This window comes from Zeus faber (assembly GCF_960531495.2).
Source record: "Zeus faber genome assembly, chromosome: 5".
Classification (NCBI taxonomy): domain Eukaryota; kingdom Metazoa; phylum Chordata; class Actinopteri; order Zeiformes; family Zeidae; genus Zeus; species Zeus faber.
Window position 1 is genome coordinate 33,434,211 of NC_137192.1, and position 17,432 is coordinate 33,451,642.

The window sequence follows — 17,432 nt, forward strand, 5'->3', positions numbered from 1 at the left end:
AGCGGCGGTACAGCAGGGGTACAGCAGGGGTACAGCGGCGGTACAGCAGGGGTACAGCGGCGGTACAGCGGCGGTACAGCAGGGGTACAGCGGCGGTACAGCAGCGGTACAGCAGGGGTACAGCGGCGGTACAGCAGGGGTACAGCAGGGGTACAGCGGCGGTACAGCAGGGGTACAGCGGCGGTACAGCAGGGGTACAGCAGGGGTACAGCGGCGCTACGACGCTCCCGCTGTGTCAGGGCGTGGACGCGCACACGAGCTTGCGGGTAACGACCACAAACTTCTTCAAAACCAAACTTATTATTGTTTTTATTTGGTCGGAGCCGCCTCCTCCGCCCTCGCCCGGAGGCTCCCAGGGGTCCCGCAGTCTGAACCGGCGTCGAGGGTCCGGACGTGGAAGGGGGGGGGGGGGGGTTGTCGGGTTTGTCAGTTCCATTCCAGCCGCCGCCGCCGCCGCCGCCATGTCCGACTTCATCATCCTGCTGATGATCGCGCTGCTCCTCCTGTGTCTGGCCGTGACGGTGGCGGGCTTCGTCCTGTACTCCGGGCTCCTGTCCCGGGTGGTGATCAGGACGGGCTCGCCCCCCGTCGGGAGCGTGACCATCGCCTACAAGTTCCGAGAGGGGCCGTACAAGGACTGCGGGGCCGCCTACACGGAGAGCTGCAGCGTCGGGCCCAAGCTGAGCTCCATAGGCGTCTTCTACGACGACCCCAAGCAGGTGAGACCCCGGGGGACGCTGTTCTGCCTGTGTGCTGGTCCGGCTCCGGCTCCGGGTCCGGGTCATCCCCTGACAAACCACCGGTTTACCGATGAGGGATTGTCTGGACAGCGTGAGGAAGCCAGAAAGGTTGAAAAGTAAACATCCCTGAAGCTCATATCACCCAATACACTAACTATGATGATAAAGGTATAACATCATGATAAATACTTCATTTGGGAAATGTTATATATTCAATATTATTAAACGTAAATATAGGAAAGACGACACTTTAAAACTCACCTATCACAAACAAAGCAATAGAAAATCTAAATTTTATGGTGATATATTTATTATGTAATAACACAAATAATAATTATTAATACATAACATATTATGTGTGATAATGTAATCATGTTTAGTTTATCTTTTGGTTTATTGCACAGTGCCATTTTTTATGATTTTTACTGCCTTATTATAGTCAGATGCTAAAGTTTGTCGTCTGTTCATTGCCACGTTGCACAGCTGATATTTTCCCCTCATGAGACTTGAGTTTACATTGGCATCTGGCTCCAGGTCTGCACCAAGCACAGGACTTACAGTAGCCTCCATACCAACTCCTTATAGGGGGGTCAAAGAGGCTGGACTATGCAAAGCAAAACAAAAAAAACCTGTCCCATCCCACGGATTTTAAATGACATGAAGGTCAGCGTTTCAGAAATTTCCTCCCCGCAGAATGAAACGGGGATGAATGGGTCGTTCTTGGGCTTTGTGGTCGTCTTGTGCATTCATCCCCGTTCCAGCGCCCGTCACATGAAAGCCCTGTTGAGTCAACAAGCGACGTCCACACAACAGCTGCTTGTTAGTTGGTTTGCGAATGCGGACGGAGAATTCAACCAGAAGGATGGGAAAATGGGCCTACGTCTCACTGCAACTTGGGCTGATGCAACAGCTGTCCCTGCCTCGTAATTCAAAAAGTCTGGCTGCACGAGGAGCGGGAGGGTTTTGTGAATACATGGAAGTGGCACGGTCTGACATTTCTCTCTTTTACATTTTTTTTAGTTGGGTTTTTCCCTCTTTTTTTGGAGTTGGGGTGGTGCAGTTGCTTTGACGGAAGAGAAATGCTATAAACGCTCAACAGTCAGGAACCCGAATTCTCTTTTAAGATGTGGAGTTTTGGCAAGTGTTCAGTCAGCTGACATTTTAAAGCTGAGGTTATGATGGTGGAGTGGGGCCTTTTGAGAGGCCATATGGCTAAATAATAGAGGCTTTTGTATGATTCCCATTTCATAAGGGACAGAACCACATTCTGACTTGTTCAACAGGGTATGGCTTTTAATTGTTTAAAAAAAAAATGTACTCATTGTCATGATTGTAATAACTCGCACTCATCCTGTATTGTTTCGGCTGGCTTCTGATAGCTAGAGTATTTCTGCTGCGCTGCTATTTGTATTCCAAAGACAAATTCGGTGCTTTGCAATATAACCAGTAAAGTATGTGAGGTTTCTTTTTAGTCATGCATCTGCTGCTATTTTCCCCCTGCAGCAGTCTTCTTTTTTAAGTGAAGGGTTTCAGTGGAAACCCACACTGTGAGTCATACCCATGCAACCCCGTGGCAATAGGTCGGTCCATTTGGTTGATGTGGAAAACCTCTCCGCTCCTGTGAAGGATCCGACAGGAGAACCTGAATCCTACGTGTTTATGGACGTGTTCTTTTCGTTCTTTTTTTCTCTGTCTTTGGGCCGTCACAAAGTGTCACAATGGCACGGCCATTGTGACACTTCTTTAAGTGACACGTTTCCTCTATCTCGGTGTCTTTTTCTGCGTTGTTCAAGTTTGTCCAAGATTATTTGTCACATACATATACATATGGTCATACATATATGCAGTGAAATGTCATGACACCCGGTGATTACGCACAATAAGCTCTATAAGCTCTAAAAATACCAAAATTTGCGTAATTGACACAAGGTGCTCGCGCAGGCAGCCGCAAGGGGAGGCGCCCCCAAGTTACACCCAATGTATGTATTGAATGAATTAATAACTTCACATTTTTGAACAGATATTTGTTCCTTGTGGCTTTTTGATGGATGACTACCTCTCAGGTTCATTTAGGTCACTCAGCAGTCTCCTCCTTAGGCTTGACCAAGGCCCCTTATTTTGGGAGTTGAGCAGAACTACTTTAGGAATACTTCTGTTTCCTCTCACATGGCGCTGTTGCCATCGTTTCCATTCCAAAGGGAAACACAGACTCAAAACAGACAAACAAAGGGCCATTGTAGTATGGAGCTATCAGAGGCAGTATTAAAGGATTCAATACCCCAAACTTTTACAATTCATCAGGTTTGGTTTTTGAAGCCATTACAAAGTTTGCATATTGTCAGACAGGGGCATACTTAGTCAAGACCATTTACATTTGCACTTTCCTAGCACTGCGATTAACATTTAAGTTGACAAATCAACAGATCAATGGGAATGTGTTGGCAGGAAAGAGATAAATTCTTCATTCTTTGGTTGGATTGTTGTAATTATTCTTTTTTTTAATCACAAAGAAGTACGCATAAATCAGTAAAACAAATTCTTAAGACATTAACTGACTCACTCAACAGGAAACATGGGATATCTGTGTGTTGTTTGCTTTGTTCTCTATTCTATTATTTGTTCATTTCTTATTCTTTGAGCTACTTATTCATTCCTGCCTGCTCAACGTAGTTGACCACTAGATGGCAGAATGGTCATTGTAAAAACAGTTCATCAGGCCTGTGGGGACGTTTTCTGTGGACACAAAGAGATCCACCACACTCCATCCATACGATATTTTTCACTGCGCTTTTTTATTGGTGGAATTTAAGAATACAGAGTGATTACATACTTTTTTGTGTCTCTCATTCTTCAAATTATAGATACTCTGTTAAAGAATGACACCATAATTATTGCCTGAATCCATATTTGACAAGTCACACACGCATACTGCAATTTGGACAATTGCAGGTTGTGTGCTGATTGTTCTGATATTGATGGTTCTATGAAATCTTCCCAGGATATCACGGACAACACCCGTAAAGCCTTTTATCTTGAGGCCCAGCTTCCCGTCTCGATGCCTCATGGTCATTTATGGTGCAGCTGTGGACGCGTTTCTGTGCATGTGTGTTTTCATGCTCGTATGGGTTGGTGCATATTTGAATCTGGGGGAATTTATTTTTGTAATGTGTCTCATTTTCGGTAACATACAGATAGGCTGAGTGGGAAGGAAGGGTGGGAACGGTCTCACATAAAGGTCACGTTAGAGAAAAGACGGCCAGATGAGTGGTGCAATCCTGGGCTTCTCTCTGTAACTCAGGTTCCAACAGCTCATCCCATGGGACTTTGATGTTTCTTGTTTCACAGAGTTGTCGTAAAACAATGAGAAAAACACTACGCGGGTGTATTACTAATGCGGAACAGGATCAAATGACAAATTATTTGTTGTCTTTTTGTCACTGTGCAGGAGAACAGTTGTAGCGTCCGTCTGTAAGGCTTTAAGTCTTTGCAGAGCACCACAAGCGGTGAATATGGTAAACACCATGTTTTTAAGACTACGCCACAGACATTTTAAATAGATACTTTACGGCATCCAAACTCTTTAGAACTCCGCACTTAGCTGCCCAGGACCATGCTGTGTTTCATATAGGCGAGATTAGAGCTGCTGTTTTGTCCATTCTCCGATCCACTGGGTCCCTGGCTGTTTTGGCTCTCGCAGCGAAGCCCGCTTGTGACTTCCCATCACAAACAGGAGAAAATGAAATGTTGTGTAAGACCTGCATGGGAGTGGCAGCTGGAGATGAGGAGAGGCGAGGTGTGAAACTGCCGGGTTGAGGAGTGTAAATTGACAGGAGTCTGACTCACCTTGAGAGCCTCGCAGTGCTCTAACTCATCAATGGGAATCTCAGATCAGAGCACCGGCAATACTGCGCTCGCAGTAAGATTTTTTAGCATTTTACCTCTGCGTGTCTGCCTGTCGACAGCGGCAACATGAAAGAAGGGCTTCTGGCCAGGAGTTGCTACTTAAATGGGGTTCAAAATTAGAAATTAATAGGTTAATAATCTGAAGTCTGGTCCCCCGGTCTTCAAGTCAATATCATGCAACACTATGGACATACGAGCTTCCCCAGTCATGAAGCGCTCGACTTAAGTTCACGCACGTATCGCGGGTGAGATGAGATACTGCAGAGGCGCTGGCAAAAGCTCTTCAATTGAAATATCAACCCTGTTCCATTTTCTGGAACCGCTTTATTGCCTTTTCACACATGATACATCTGTGGAATGTCATTTCTTGTTTATTCCATGTTCGCAGGCGTAGTCCGGCAGTCCAGTTGCAGCCAGTTAAATAAAGGGAAGATGTATCGCCCATTGACAGGTTTCATCTCAAAACCCCGTATGTGTGCACGTGTGCAATCTAAGCGGTGTGGTTGTATAGCCTAATATTTATCTCAGAATGAGAGCCGCTCCAAGGAGAACAAGGGGTTACAGGCTAGTGAGAGGCGAATACCCTGGAGAGAGGAAAAAGGGACGCAGCTTTTTGTGGCGCAGGGGGAATTTTGCTCATACCATCCCCCCCCCCCCTCGTAAGGAGATCTCCTGGGCTGTGACTTCTGGCGTGGGGAGTGCCACGGAGCGCAGAGACCCCTTCCTCAACTATCGGGAAAGAAAAACATTGTCCTGCCTCCAGCCTCCAGCAGGCGGCTCATCTTCACCAGTAATTATACATGCCAGAAATCCCAGGATGTCATGTGTAATTACGAGGGAGGTCTGAGCGCAGCCCAAGGGGACAGAGCTGAGTTTGGCGAGATAGCGAGGGAAAGACAAGGGGACGCGACGGAGAGTTGCATTGGCGCCTCTCCCAAGGGGGGTCCGTTGGAGTCCGTCGGTGGAGGAAGACTCTGAGGACGCTCCGATTGCCACTGCCTTTCAAACAAATGAGGACACGTTGTCGTTGTGAGATGGGAGGTTGAATATGTCTGGTGTGACTGCCACATCGGTCACCGGCTGTGACATGCCGTAGTGCGTTTGTTTTCTCAAAAACATTCAATGAATCTGTTCTCGAGAGCGGCGGCGAGGCTTGACAACGGCCTCTCGTTTGTCTAGCCTTGTACAAAATCTGCGGCGTGACCCTCGGGGTTTCCAGGGTCTGTTTGGTACTCTTTTCATTTTTCACAAAGCCATAACTGTGGTTGTTATTCCATTAATTCAGCTTGGAATCATCCATTAGAGCAGCATTCATGTGTCCTGAATGCACTGCTGCCCTCTCTCTGTCCAGCATACAGGGGAGCTAATGGCCTCCAATCAGATATGGCGGGTTACCTGTCTTTTTTTTTTTTTTTTTTTTTTTTTTTTTTTTTTCTTTTGTGGAATTCACAATAAAATACAGAAACGAAAGGCGGCTCTTTTGACAGATTGCTCGCCTCTCAGTGTTCACCTCATCTCGTTCTGCTTCTCCGCTGACGTGCTCTAAACACCATTCATTCTCAGTGCCCCCGGTGTCTCATCCTCAGCGGGGGAAGATGATAGTGTGGCCCGTCGGATGCTCTACTGATTGTGGACCACTGCACAGAAAGTGAGGCCCCTGTGTATTGTTCGTGTAATGCGTGTTGTCGAGGCCGATTGCACTGTTGGTGAGATGTGGATTACTTTGGGGTTGTTTTCTCTTCGCTCACAAAACTTGTGTGTTCTCTATGAGCTTCTCATGCTTTATTGCAGGCAGTTATGTTAGATTGGAAAGAGGCCCATGAATCCTCCAGATCTGAGATGTATTGACTACCGTGCAGTGAAGACCGTTTCTGTTCCCAGCTTCTCAGTGAGATCCAAACACGACAGACGGTCGACTTTGGCCGTGCTTTTACTTTTTAGCGAGAAGCTGAGCGTGCAGGGAACAGCGATGGTTTCACAGTATTCTATCCTTTACATTTTCCCCACACTATTCACGTGAAACATGTTTACGACGTGGTTACACTGTTTTTGTGCAGTAAGCCACCGATATGCAAAAGGAAAATTGATTTTCTTGTCTTCATGCGCAGGAGGAACCGTTTTGCTGTTTCCACCTGTGCAATTCCTCCAGGTTTGCCGGTGAGCATGTTCATGTGTGTAGGCTTTGGAGTTCTGCTTCATTGGTCTTTAGGAAGATGGGCCACACCAGCTTGATGAGATTATCATCATAAAAGAGAGCAAGTGCTGTGCTCCTCCGTGCTAAATGCTGTTAGTTGGCCAATTTAGCTCCATAGTTCCTTGATATATGTGGTTGTTAGATTTTAATGAGTGTGCTGATGATTCCTGATTAGATGGAATGCGGCTGGCGGACTCATTATTAACTATGCCTTATTAGAAACCTCTATAGGAGAGCGTGTGCTCTCCTTACGATGCTGATATGGAAAACAATTGTTAAACTGCTGATGCACCAGCAACGACCGATTTTTAAGACGAACCACAATTGAGAACAAAGCATTCCCTGCGATGACGCCCTGGGGGGAATGAGCAGAAAAGATGAAGAGAGTAAATCCTTGTTACGTGTGTACTAATAAAGAATTCCCTCCTTTGCCCCGACCTTTTTTATTGTTGGGGAACCCTCGTCCATCAAAAAAAAAAAAAAGGCCCCTCTACCTCCAAGCTAAGGATTGCTTTTGAAATTACTTTCCTCTCCAACAGGTCTCTTGAGACAAGGCTTAAGGGGAATCAGGGAGGGATGGGACAGCGCCTGGTGAGGAGAGGGAATCTTGGCGTCCCAGTGGACACTGATGTACAAAAGTTGGGACCTATCGTGAATATTGGGGAAATAATGAACCCACCAAGTGCACGGAAAATATAGGAATTTTTGTACGGGAGAATTTTGTATGAATGTTGTTGTTTATAGTTGAGTGGGAAATACAGTAGAGTTTACACTGCTGTGCCAAAGTGTTTTCTCCACAGCTTGGTAGGGCCGCTTGACAAGTCACTGTCCAATTACTGAGCCTAGAGGTCCGCAGTCTCTTCATTATCAAAATCTCCGCTCTGCACTTAGGCCCATCAGAAGCCGGCGTCAACCTTCCTCTTCCTCCGCTGTCATGGTGAGGGAGGCCCACCTCGTCCCTCACCACACCGCCTCTGCAGCGGTCCAACTCACGTACGGTGCTGTCTAGCTTGGACGGTGTCTGAGTGTTTTTTCCTTTCTTTTGCCTTTTGCCGGTGTTAGAATTTCAGACATAAACAAAACAACTATAAAGGTCTTAGACAGAGTCAAGTACATGGAGCAGTGTTTCTCTCTCTCTCTCTCTCTCTCTCTCTCTCCTAATTGCCTGTCGTCTCTGGGGTGTTTCGTGAAGCAGGGGAGGAATGCAGAGATGAGCTGGAGCCGCTGTTTGTGCGTGCTCTGCTGGTGAGTGATAGGTAGCTCTCTGAATGATATCATTAGCGACTGTCCGTTTGGCTAAGTTGTTCCGAGTCCGCGAGGGCAGGGAAAATGAGAGATGACGAGACGGCAAGACGAAGGAGCAAGCGGGGTGGAGGATAGCCGTCGTACATCTCCGTTTGAAAGGATTTTGTTGCGTCTTATCAGGGCCTGCCAGTGTTGACAAGGTACGGCCACACACACACCTCCTGTTGGCGGCCCGAATGTCTGTCACTTTGTAGAAAGGCGGGAGACACTCATCTTCAACTCAACTTCTATCTTTTTATAGTCATATAAAACTGCCTATCAACATGCCAGCAAACCCTAACTGTTTGATTGGATTAAGTGATTTAATCCATTTATTATTTTAAACAAAAAGAAACGCATATATCCAACTTGTATAATTCCTCAGATAAATGACACGAGTACAACAGAGATTGTAGAAGCAGTGTTGACGTTGCTGGAGGCTGCTTCCGCAGTGCCGGCATCACTATTGTCTTTTCAGTTTGCACTGACTCATGGCTCTGGTGTACGCCTCAGATTAAATGCAGCGCGGACAGAATAATTCCTTGTCACTGAATCTCATCTTTGTTCAGCGGCTCATTGTTGAGTGGGTGTCAGGTGCGAGGGCGCTTGTTAGGTGACAGTAAATATAATCTGATGGTGCTGAACAGCCACTGTCACTCACGATTATTGCCCACGTGATGCAGACGTGGAAAAGCACAAAGGGTCGGGTTGGGTATGATCAAATGAGCTCCGATCAGTCAGGGACTTACTCACACCAGCCATAGCCCGTCACATTGAATAATGACCCTTTAACTAGGTATTGTGGGGACGGGATAGTGTAACTTGGGATTCAAATTTTAAGAAGTTCCTCTAAATGTATGTTGACCATGTTAACAAAGAAATGCTGAAAATAGACCCCCAAATATCGTAAATCGTGTGCACCCCCAAATATCGTGTAACTATACACAATTAAATATAGTATTTAATTGTGTATAGTTACACGAGGGCCTTTGGCGGCTAAATATTATATGACTTTAAATAAAAAGTATAGGAACTGTCAATCATAAGAAGTTATAGTACAACATGAGAAATGAATCTTGAAAAATGAAACAAAAAAAAATCGATGAATTCTGCTTGAACTTGCTCAGAACGGCTTAAATTCTCAATGGCAATTAGCGGGCAATCACCTAATTGTTAACAGCCCGGGTAAAAATGCAGCGTTTTGAGCGCGAAGCGAACCCGCGAAGGAGATGTGATAGTGAGATCTGCTGTGAGGATGCCAGGGACATGATGATGAGCGGTGCTGGATCCCATCTGCGCCCCCTCGGCGCCAGCTCCTAACAGACGGCCGCCATCGCGCTGCGGAAAGCAGCAGCGGGTCTCGACAGCGGCTCTGTCTGTCCATCTCGCTGAGAGGCCGTCCACCTGCACCCCACCGGCCCACCAGCAGACAGCCACGGACCGAGTGCCGCTGCCTCCGCAGATTGACAGCCTGTGACACTGTTGCTGTCTCACAGCTGTGTGTGCACATGCGGGCACGCCCGGCTCAATTAGGGCGGCTCGAGGAGCAATAGGTCAGAAAAATGATCCGTCTGCTGGAAAATGGGTCCTATTTTAACGTCCTTGAGCCAAACCACTGCCGTAGTATCCGTATCATTTACTTAGTTACTTATTAGTTTATGTTTTTTATTATATCTAATCTATATCTTATCTATTATACTTTATTAATCCCCCTGGGGGAAATTAGTTCTCTGCATTTGCTATCCTATACCTAGAGGAGTGGGCAGCTGCAGGACAGCGCCAACTCCAGCTCTTTTTGCCAATGCCTTGGTCAGGGGCACGACAGGAGTATTAACCACTAACATACAGTAAATGTATTTTGACAAACTATTACTTGATGGTGATAAATGAGTAATTATTAAACTCTGAGCTCCAACAACATTACATTTATACATATTTAAGAAAGATTATACTTTTAACCTCTGGATTGAGTGCTTGCATTCATGCATTACATAACTATCAGGAGAAGAGTCATTTGAGTTCATTTCATTTACTTTTTCATTATATTTTTTATTACATATTTCATTATTGCCATCAAGCTCACATCACTAATTAGTGAGGATATGTGGACAGATGTTAGTCAGAGACCGTACCAGTTCTCCTCATAAGAAGAGGGAACTAGAGATCCTTAGACATCTAACGTGTTGTGTGCGAACATCTACGTCTCTCGTCTGATTCGTGTTTGTTCTTCATTCTTTCTTCCCGCTCGTCACCCCTCACTCCACCAGACCCCGGCGGAGAAGTGCCGCTACGTGGTCGGCAGCGTGCTGAGCGAGGGCGAGGAGAAGCCGGACCAGGAGCTTCAGAAGCTGTACGAGAGGTGTGGCTTCAAGGTGTTCTCGCTGCCCGAGGTGACCCACGCCGTGACCACCAGCTTCCCCTGCTCCACGCCCTTGTCCCACGTGCTGGGGCCCTACAGGGTCTACCCCGAGCTCTCCTCTTACATCGAGGTACGCCCGCCCGCCCCCTCCTCAAAATGTTTTTGTTCCGCCCACACGGATTTCAAATTGAGTGCAATGTGCGTAGCCTGTATACGTCGGGCAATGTCTGTGACCCAGAGTGTTCTCAATGTAATCAAAATGAAAAGTTACCCCACCAGAACCATTTAATTTCATTCATGATGGGTCATGCAAGCACTTTGTGGACAGACAGTTTAGGCATCCATGTTGCATGGAGGTTATTGTTATTACCACACCTCCAACTAGTGAATACAGTTCATGTCAATTCACCAAGCGTTAAATACAACGATTCCTTAATGCCCTGTACAAACAAATCTGTCAATCAAATGAGCCCAAGATGTTGTTTTCTTTGGCAAATCAGCAGGCTAACAATCGGTTTTGCGACTGAAACCAACCCTAAGCACAGAACTCTACACAGCTTGAGCAGTTTTAAATGGTAATAATGGCTGTCGTTCTCAGGTGGTTGGATTTAAACTGTTGTTGCCATATTTCATATAGATATCTGTGCAATTTGTATGTGCTGTGGCTTAAACCCAAGGTCGTGTGTTCTAACCCTCCAACTAGTCGCCTGTAAAAAAAAAAATAATAATAATTAAAAAATTGGACCGAGCCAAATTTAGCGGTCAACCCTGAAGGAGGCTGTGTAAACCCAAGCTGAAACGAGCTGCTACTCAACTGGAGACATCTTTGATGCATTCATTGAAAAGATTGAACCATCATTGAACCATCATTCAAAGAAAAATAATCTCATGCAGTGTCTTAAACATATTATTCTATCTGTGTAAAGAGGTTCATAGTTTCCACAATAGAACAGCATCCATGTCTCCAGTGAAAACAGATTTGTATTTGTAATATGGATGAATTATTAGATCTTTCATCTTTCTTATTTAAAAATAACTGGTGTCTATTGAATATTTGTATGTATGTATCTATTTATTTATTTATTTATTTATTTATTTATTTAAACTTTTATTGGATTGGAATTACAATGAGAAGTTGCAGCAGAGTGGTGAGTGTCTCACTAGTAAAGTGTGTAAATGATGGGAACCAACCGATCATAGATTTAAAAAGTTTTCCTAATCCTTTGACACATCATATATTAAAGCAAAATATTTTTTCTTAATCATACTTGAAAGGTGATTTCATCCTTGTGTTCTTTTATAAATGGCCAATGGTCTCAAGATCATACATTTTTCTACTTGTCAAAGAACTCTTGTCTCACTGGTGTGTTGTTTAATTCATCGCATGAAAAGATGAGCTCTTTAAAGCAAATTAAGAATAGATGAAGTGGTAGGAAATGAAGGGGCGCCTCGTTCCCGCGGCCCATATGCTGGGCTCCGTATCCTCAGGACAGGCCTCAGAAAGCTATTGACATTTACTGGTGACATTTACACACATGGATTAATTTAGGGGCATACCCTTGCATGAATAATGCTCCAAAAGTGAGCATGTGTGTGTATGTATATATGTATGTGTGTGAGACGGCAGTGGGTGTTGCATGACCGTCCGTTTTAGGGAGGTTTGGAACCTCATAGTTTCTATATTTGCATTATACAATATGCTGAAACACATTTTAATGACCGGCTTACTGTGTGGATCAGTATTAATTACTTTTATTATAATTTGGATAATACCCACATGACGCTGGTTTCAAAATGCAAACAGCGTCGTTCCCTAACTCATTATTCCATTGTGAAAATCAAACGGCAGCTCTTGGATCTGCCAGCGTCAACCCAGTCAAACATCACACACCGGGATTGGCTGAAGTGATGCTGACAGTGCAGGTATGTCATAGAAATGGTGCGCTAACATTGTGAGTCCTCCATCTGTTATTGTGGTGGCGGCGGTGGTAGCAAGGGGAAGGAGAGGGGCAGTGACACCACTGATGGCATCCCTCATCGCCTATTGCCAGCGCTGCCAGCATATCAAAGCCCGTCTAAAGATAGCCTGTGTGTTCTGAAAGAGCGGCCGTTGGTTCCCGGCTTTCATCTTGCCAGCCTCCCGTGGTTTTGATAAATTACTCATCTACGATTCAAAGGAACTGATAAACTCGAAACAAATCAGTTTCAAACTTAGATTGTTAAAATCACCGGTACCTTCACAACGGATACAAGCTGAATCCAGTGCCGAGGCGATGTCGCAACGTGTTGAGCTGTGCTGTGCATCTGTGGCCGCAACCAACGAGGAAACATTAACCGTCAACAACAATCATCAGGTCCTTTTCTTCTGTATTATTTACTCAACACAAGCAATACATCTTTCTGTGGTATGACCAACACAACAATGGATGCAGTCAACATTTAAACGACTGTTTCCTGTAGCCCAGGCCCACGTGTTATGATGGAATCAGATGAATGGATGCATGAATTGATATGAATAACATCTTGACAATTGAATTGTAAAAAGAAAAAGCTTCAATCACAGTAGAATATCTACTCATTGATTTGACCTCAAGCCTACTCGGTGTTTCAGCGGAAATGTTTTGTTTTTCACATACACAGAGCGCCGCTCCATGTGCTCAGGCACCACTTTATGCTCATTAAATAAAAATAAAAGGTAAAAAAACAAACATTATTCTGGAATAGGCTCTGTCTGGACTCCACAGGTGTTCCGAGCTCCGCCAGCAGCACGCGCCGCGCACCGTGGCCCTGGCAGAGCTGAGGATTACGCACTTGTTTCGTTCCATTTGGAGACAACAAAATAAAAACACATTTTCTGGCCTGCCATCGGAGGGAGACACCCCCCCCCCCCCTCCCCCCGGGATGCTGTCTCTCAGGAACCACCGGCCCTGGACCGCCCTATAAAAAAACACTTTTTTTTTCTAATCGCAGGCGTTGCCATTTGAAAATTGGGTTCTGTTAAATTGCAATGTCGGTTGGAATTCGTCTATAAATCAATTAGTTCGATTAATCGTTCAGACCTACTATGAAGCTGTGTTGCTGCTCCACTTATAATAGGAGGCTTAACATTAACATCATGTCCCATAATACAGTTTGTTCATGCAGAGCAGTAGTAAGTGCAGAAATGTGGCACATTTGCATAATTGTGTGCATTGTATGTGTATTTATGAGAGTCTTGAGTGTGCATGAGTGTGTGCATGCGTGTCATCACAAGCCAGTGCTGCAAAAGCATAATATCGTGCTCTCACACACTCGTCTACCGCCGGATGGTAATGCACGTCGGAGGTCATCAGCTGAGAGGCAGTTGACCGGAGTACTGTGACAGGTCAATAACAAGTCTACTGTTGTAGATGGCTTATACTGCAGGAAAACCCACGAGTAGTGGTGGAGGGGCTTGCACTGAAAAAATACCCTCTACAGCTAAGCTAATGAATAATGGAGGGTGGTTTAGAGAGGTTAGGTAGTGTGTTGATGTCCCAGGAATGTGTGTACGAGTGTATGCATGATTCATTGAGTAGGGTCGTAGTGTGAGGGGCTTTTTAAATTTCTTTTTTATTGTATTACATTTTTTTTTTTTACTGAAAACAGGGGCCCTGTCTATGACATTCAACTGAGGAATATGTTTAAATTCATCAAACTCAAACTGTCAGGAAACTCAGTACTATTTAAGATACTTTATTCAGAATAAAAAATGCTTTCCATCTAAAAAAAACAAAACCCAAAAAATGACATGGCCAAGGTACTAATTAGTATGGATTGATTTTCAGTCCTTTGAGGCCAGATGGCATTGGCTTGCAAGCCTGTGTGTAAGAACAGAGAGGCTGGTTGATAAGGTACCACCACCAGCCCCCATGCACAGCTTTGGTATGAAACACGAGGGATGTAAGGTTACGCGGTCTGTTACCGAGCCGTTCGATACACCCCCCACGGTTCAATATGCACACGAGAACCACGGTATTACGATATCATGGTAGAAGTCCAGTGGACGCATTGGTGCAGCGTACAGGCACGGCCATAAGTGCATGCTTCCTGTTGAATCCACCGTTGGAGCTCAACTAGCCATGTCACCCGCATGGGGTCCGCGCAGAATTTCTCTTTTTGTATTTATTTTGAACTCGCCCCGCTGCGAGCTAAAACTGCACAGAAATAAAGAGTGCAATCAATTTAAATGTGTTTTATATGAGTCTACATTGTACCAGAGACCCAGAGCTGCTGCCGGACTTGCTTATTGACCGAAACCCGTTTTAAATACAAAGAACAACCAAAACCAACATACACACCCCACTGACCAAATGCAACAATTTCAGTTGTAGCTCACATTTAAATCATACTGTGGCGCTTGGCGGGGTCGACCACACACCTCCGTGTAACGCAGAAGCTGCTCCAGTTGCCTGCCGAGAGGCTTACAACCACACCAGGGTTGAGGTGTCTGGTCGGAAAATAACCCCCTGGAATGGCCGTGTCCCTTTTTATGACGGACTTCTCTTCAGACGCTCTCTCTCACTTCCACTCACACCAGGCGCTCGCCTCGCTTCCCTCTCTCCTCTCCTTCGACACTCTGAGTCTCGGAACCCAAGACACCCGGGCCAATTACCCACTATCCTGGACACCTCCCCTCCAATCAGATGAACTTATGCAGTTATTGCTCGCTGCCTAAGCTCGGGACAATCACCTGCTCTGTTCACACATACCGTTCAATCCGACATTACACAGACTTTGTACTAGGGTGCTGGCTGGGTAAAGTCCCCGGGTTATGTCCAGTCCAAATGATTCGGACATTTGCATGCATATATACAGCTCCTCCGGGTAATGTCCGGATCATTTCTGGGTTGCAGTGCATGTGTGAAAGCAGCTTTAGTCTCCTCCAGCACCGTGGTCAAATTTCAGACACACGGAAGTAGTATAGTTGTCAGAGAGTGGCTGCGCTCACGACTGTTATTTTTCACTTGAGTACCCTTTCTCTAGTCCAGCAGCTCCTTCTCCACGCTGGCCGGGCCTGCCTTGTCGCTTAAACCCAAAGCACTCAATCTCATACAGACACCGACACACCTGCACATCCACTCACACAGGAAGTCATGCATCTTATCGAAATCCACAAGCCATCTTGCACGCACGCATGCACACGGAGCTTAGAAGTGCAATTATGATGTATTGTGGGTAACTATCTGAACTTCTTTTCAGATAGTTATTTGCCCTTGTGTTATTTGGAATAAAGGCTGACACTCTAGAAGTGCCGGTGGAATCTACTAGTTGGTGGTTTATGCAAAGCGTCTCTGCATTAATGCGATTCCAAATGAGTGTCTGTGCTTGAGCGTACACATCGGTGTTTGTGTGAATAGGTCTGTGTATAAGGGAGCGACTGACTGACTGATTGGCTAAATGTATGAATAGTGTGGCTAGAATTATGGCATCCCCTGAAACAAAGACTTGGTTGTGAAGTGGGGAAGAAAATGAGGGGATAAAGAAATGTCAGTCACACTACATAAAGGGATTCAGGTAAAGTCTTTGCACGGACATTTCTTCACAACGTAAGTGAATCATTTGGTGTTATTTTGGTAGCTGACGCAGACAACACTCGCGATAGTCTCTGAGTATAAATAGGATGTCAGGCTGATAGCTCCAATCCACGTCCTAATCTATTTATCTGAATGCATTATGGTTTCTATCAGCAATATCTTTTTTTTTTTTTTCCTCCATATGGCAATGTTCGTGTTCCGCGGGGCAACAAATTCACAAATCTATTCAAGAATGCTTTTATTTGTGTTTCATTTTTGTAATGTGTAAAACTTACCTGTATGCTTGTTGTATATCCAGAGGGGCTCCTTCCCTCGCTCAACAACGACCCCACTCTACTCACTGAATTTGATCTCAAAAACCTTATTTCTACTTTATATCTCGCTGCTCCTTAAAAACTGAGACATTCCTGAATGTTTTCTCAGCACTTCCATTGCATTTACATTGCTCATGAATGTTAATTATGGGAGGGTAGTGATTGCATAATTGATATTAGCCGGATCCTCAGGGGTACTATAATAATTGGTCAATACTTGAATATACTAAAATATCTAAAATATTTACTTAAAATATACTAAAATATGAATGAATTCTTATTTCTAGTTGTTGGCAGGTTGCCTTGGGATTATTATCCAACAACCGTCCCCCTTCATAGTCTGAAAACAACAATATTAAATATGTTCTAAATTATAACAATTATTTTATAATTTTTAACATTAATTGGAATTGACAGAATATGGTCCAACTTTAGTGAGTCAATGAAATGCCACACAAGTCACCTAAACGGCTGACAATAAATATATATATATATATATATATATATATATATTAAAAAAAAAATTCTTGATTTTCTTTTGACACATTACTGACAGCTCTTTATAGATTAATATTTAATAACGTGCTATAACCAATCAGTACATTCAAATGCATTCTAATCTTTCCAGCGGGAAAGAATGGCCCCTGGTGTACACACTTTACACAAAGACCTCATTTCAGCACCCGACCTGATAGGGGCCTTTGTCTTTGCTTCTCAATCCAAATCCAAATTTTAGGTTTATAGTAAGATAACTTTCATTGTAGGCACACAACTTTGCATCTTCTTCGAGGGTCCATGTTGACCTTTTTGCTGAGGAAAGGATGGACTACCATCTGATATCTTTGTGGGCTATTTGCTACATGAATAATTTAACGTCATGATACAACTATGGTAAATATGTCTGTTAGATATTTAATGTACAAAATCTATGTCATGATTTTAATGAGAAGGCGATGTAGGACAGAAGGTGGGTGGGTGCATAATGTGTAGAATGTGAGTTGTGCACAACTTTTATTACCCCGCCTGCCTCCTGAACTGCTGTGTGTAGGCGAGGCTAACGGGGCGTCACACCGAATACCAAAT

At 44.6% G+C, this 17,432-nt stretch overlaps 1 protein-coding gene across 1 annotated transcript in view; it reads left to right on the plus strand.

Moving 5' to 3' along the window:
• tex264a (testis expressed 264, ER-phagy receptor a) overlaps window positions 1–17,432 on the plus strand; it is a gene marked incomplete at its 3' end in the record, with an annotated part of 58,738 nt that continues 41,306 nt past the window's right edge. Inside the window, exons 1-2 of the mRNA XM_080001155.1 lie at window positions 1–719; window positions 10,389–10,610. Coding sequence (XP_079857281.1) covers window positions 462–719; window positions 10,389–10,610 — 480 coding nt within the window. The 5' untranslated portion in view covers window positions 1–461. The remainder of the gene's footprint in view (window positions 720–10,388; window positions 10,611–17,432) is intronic.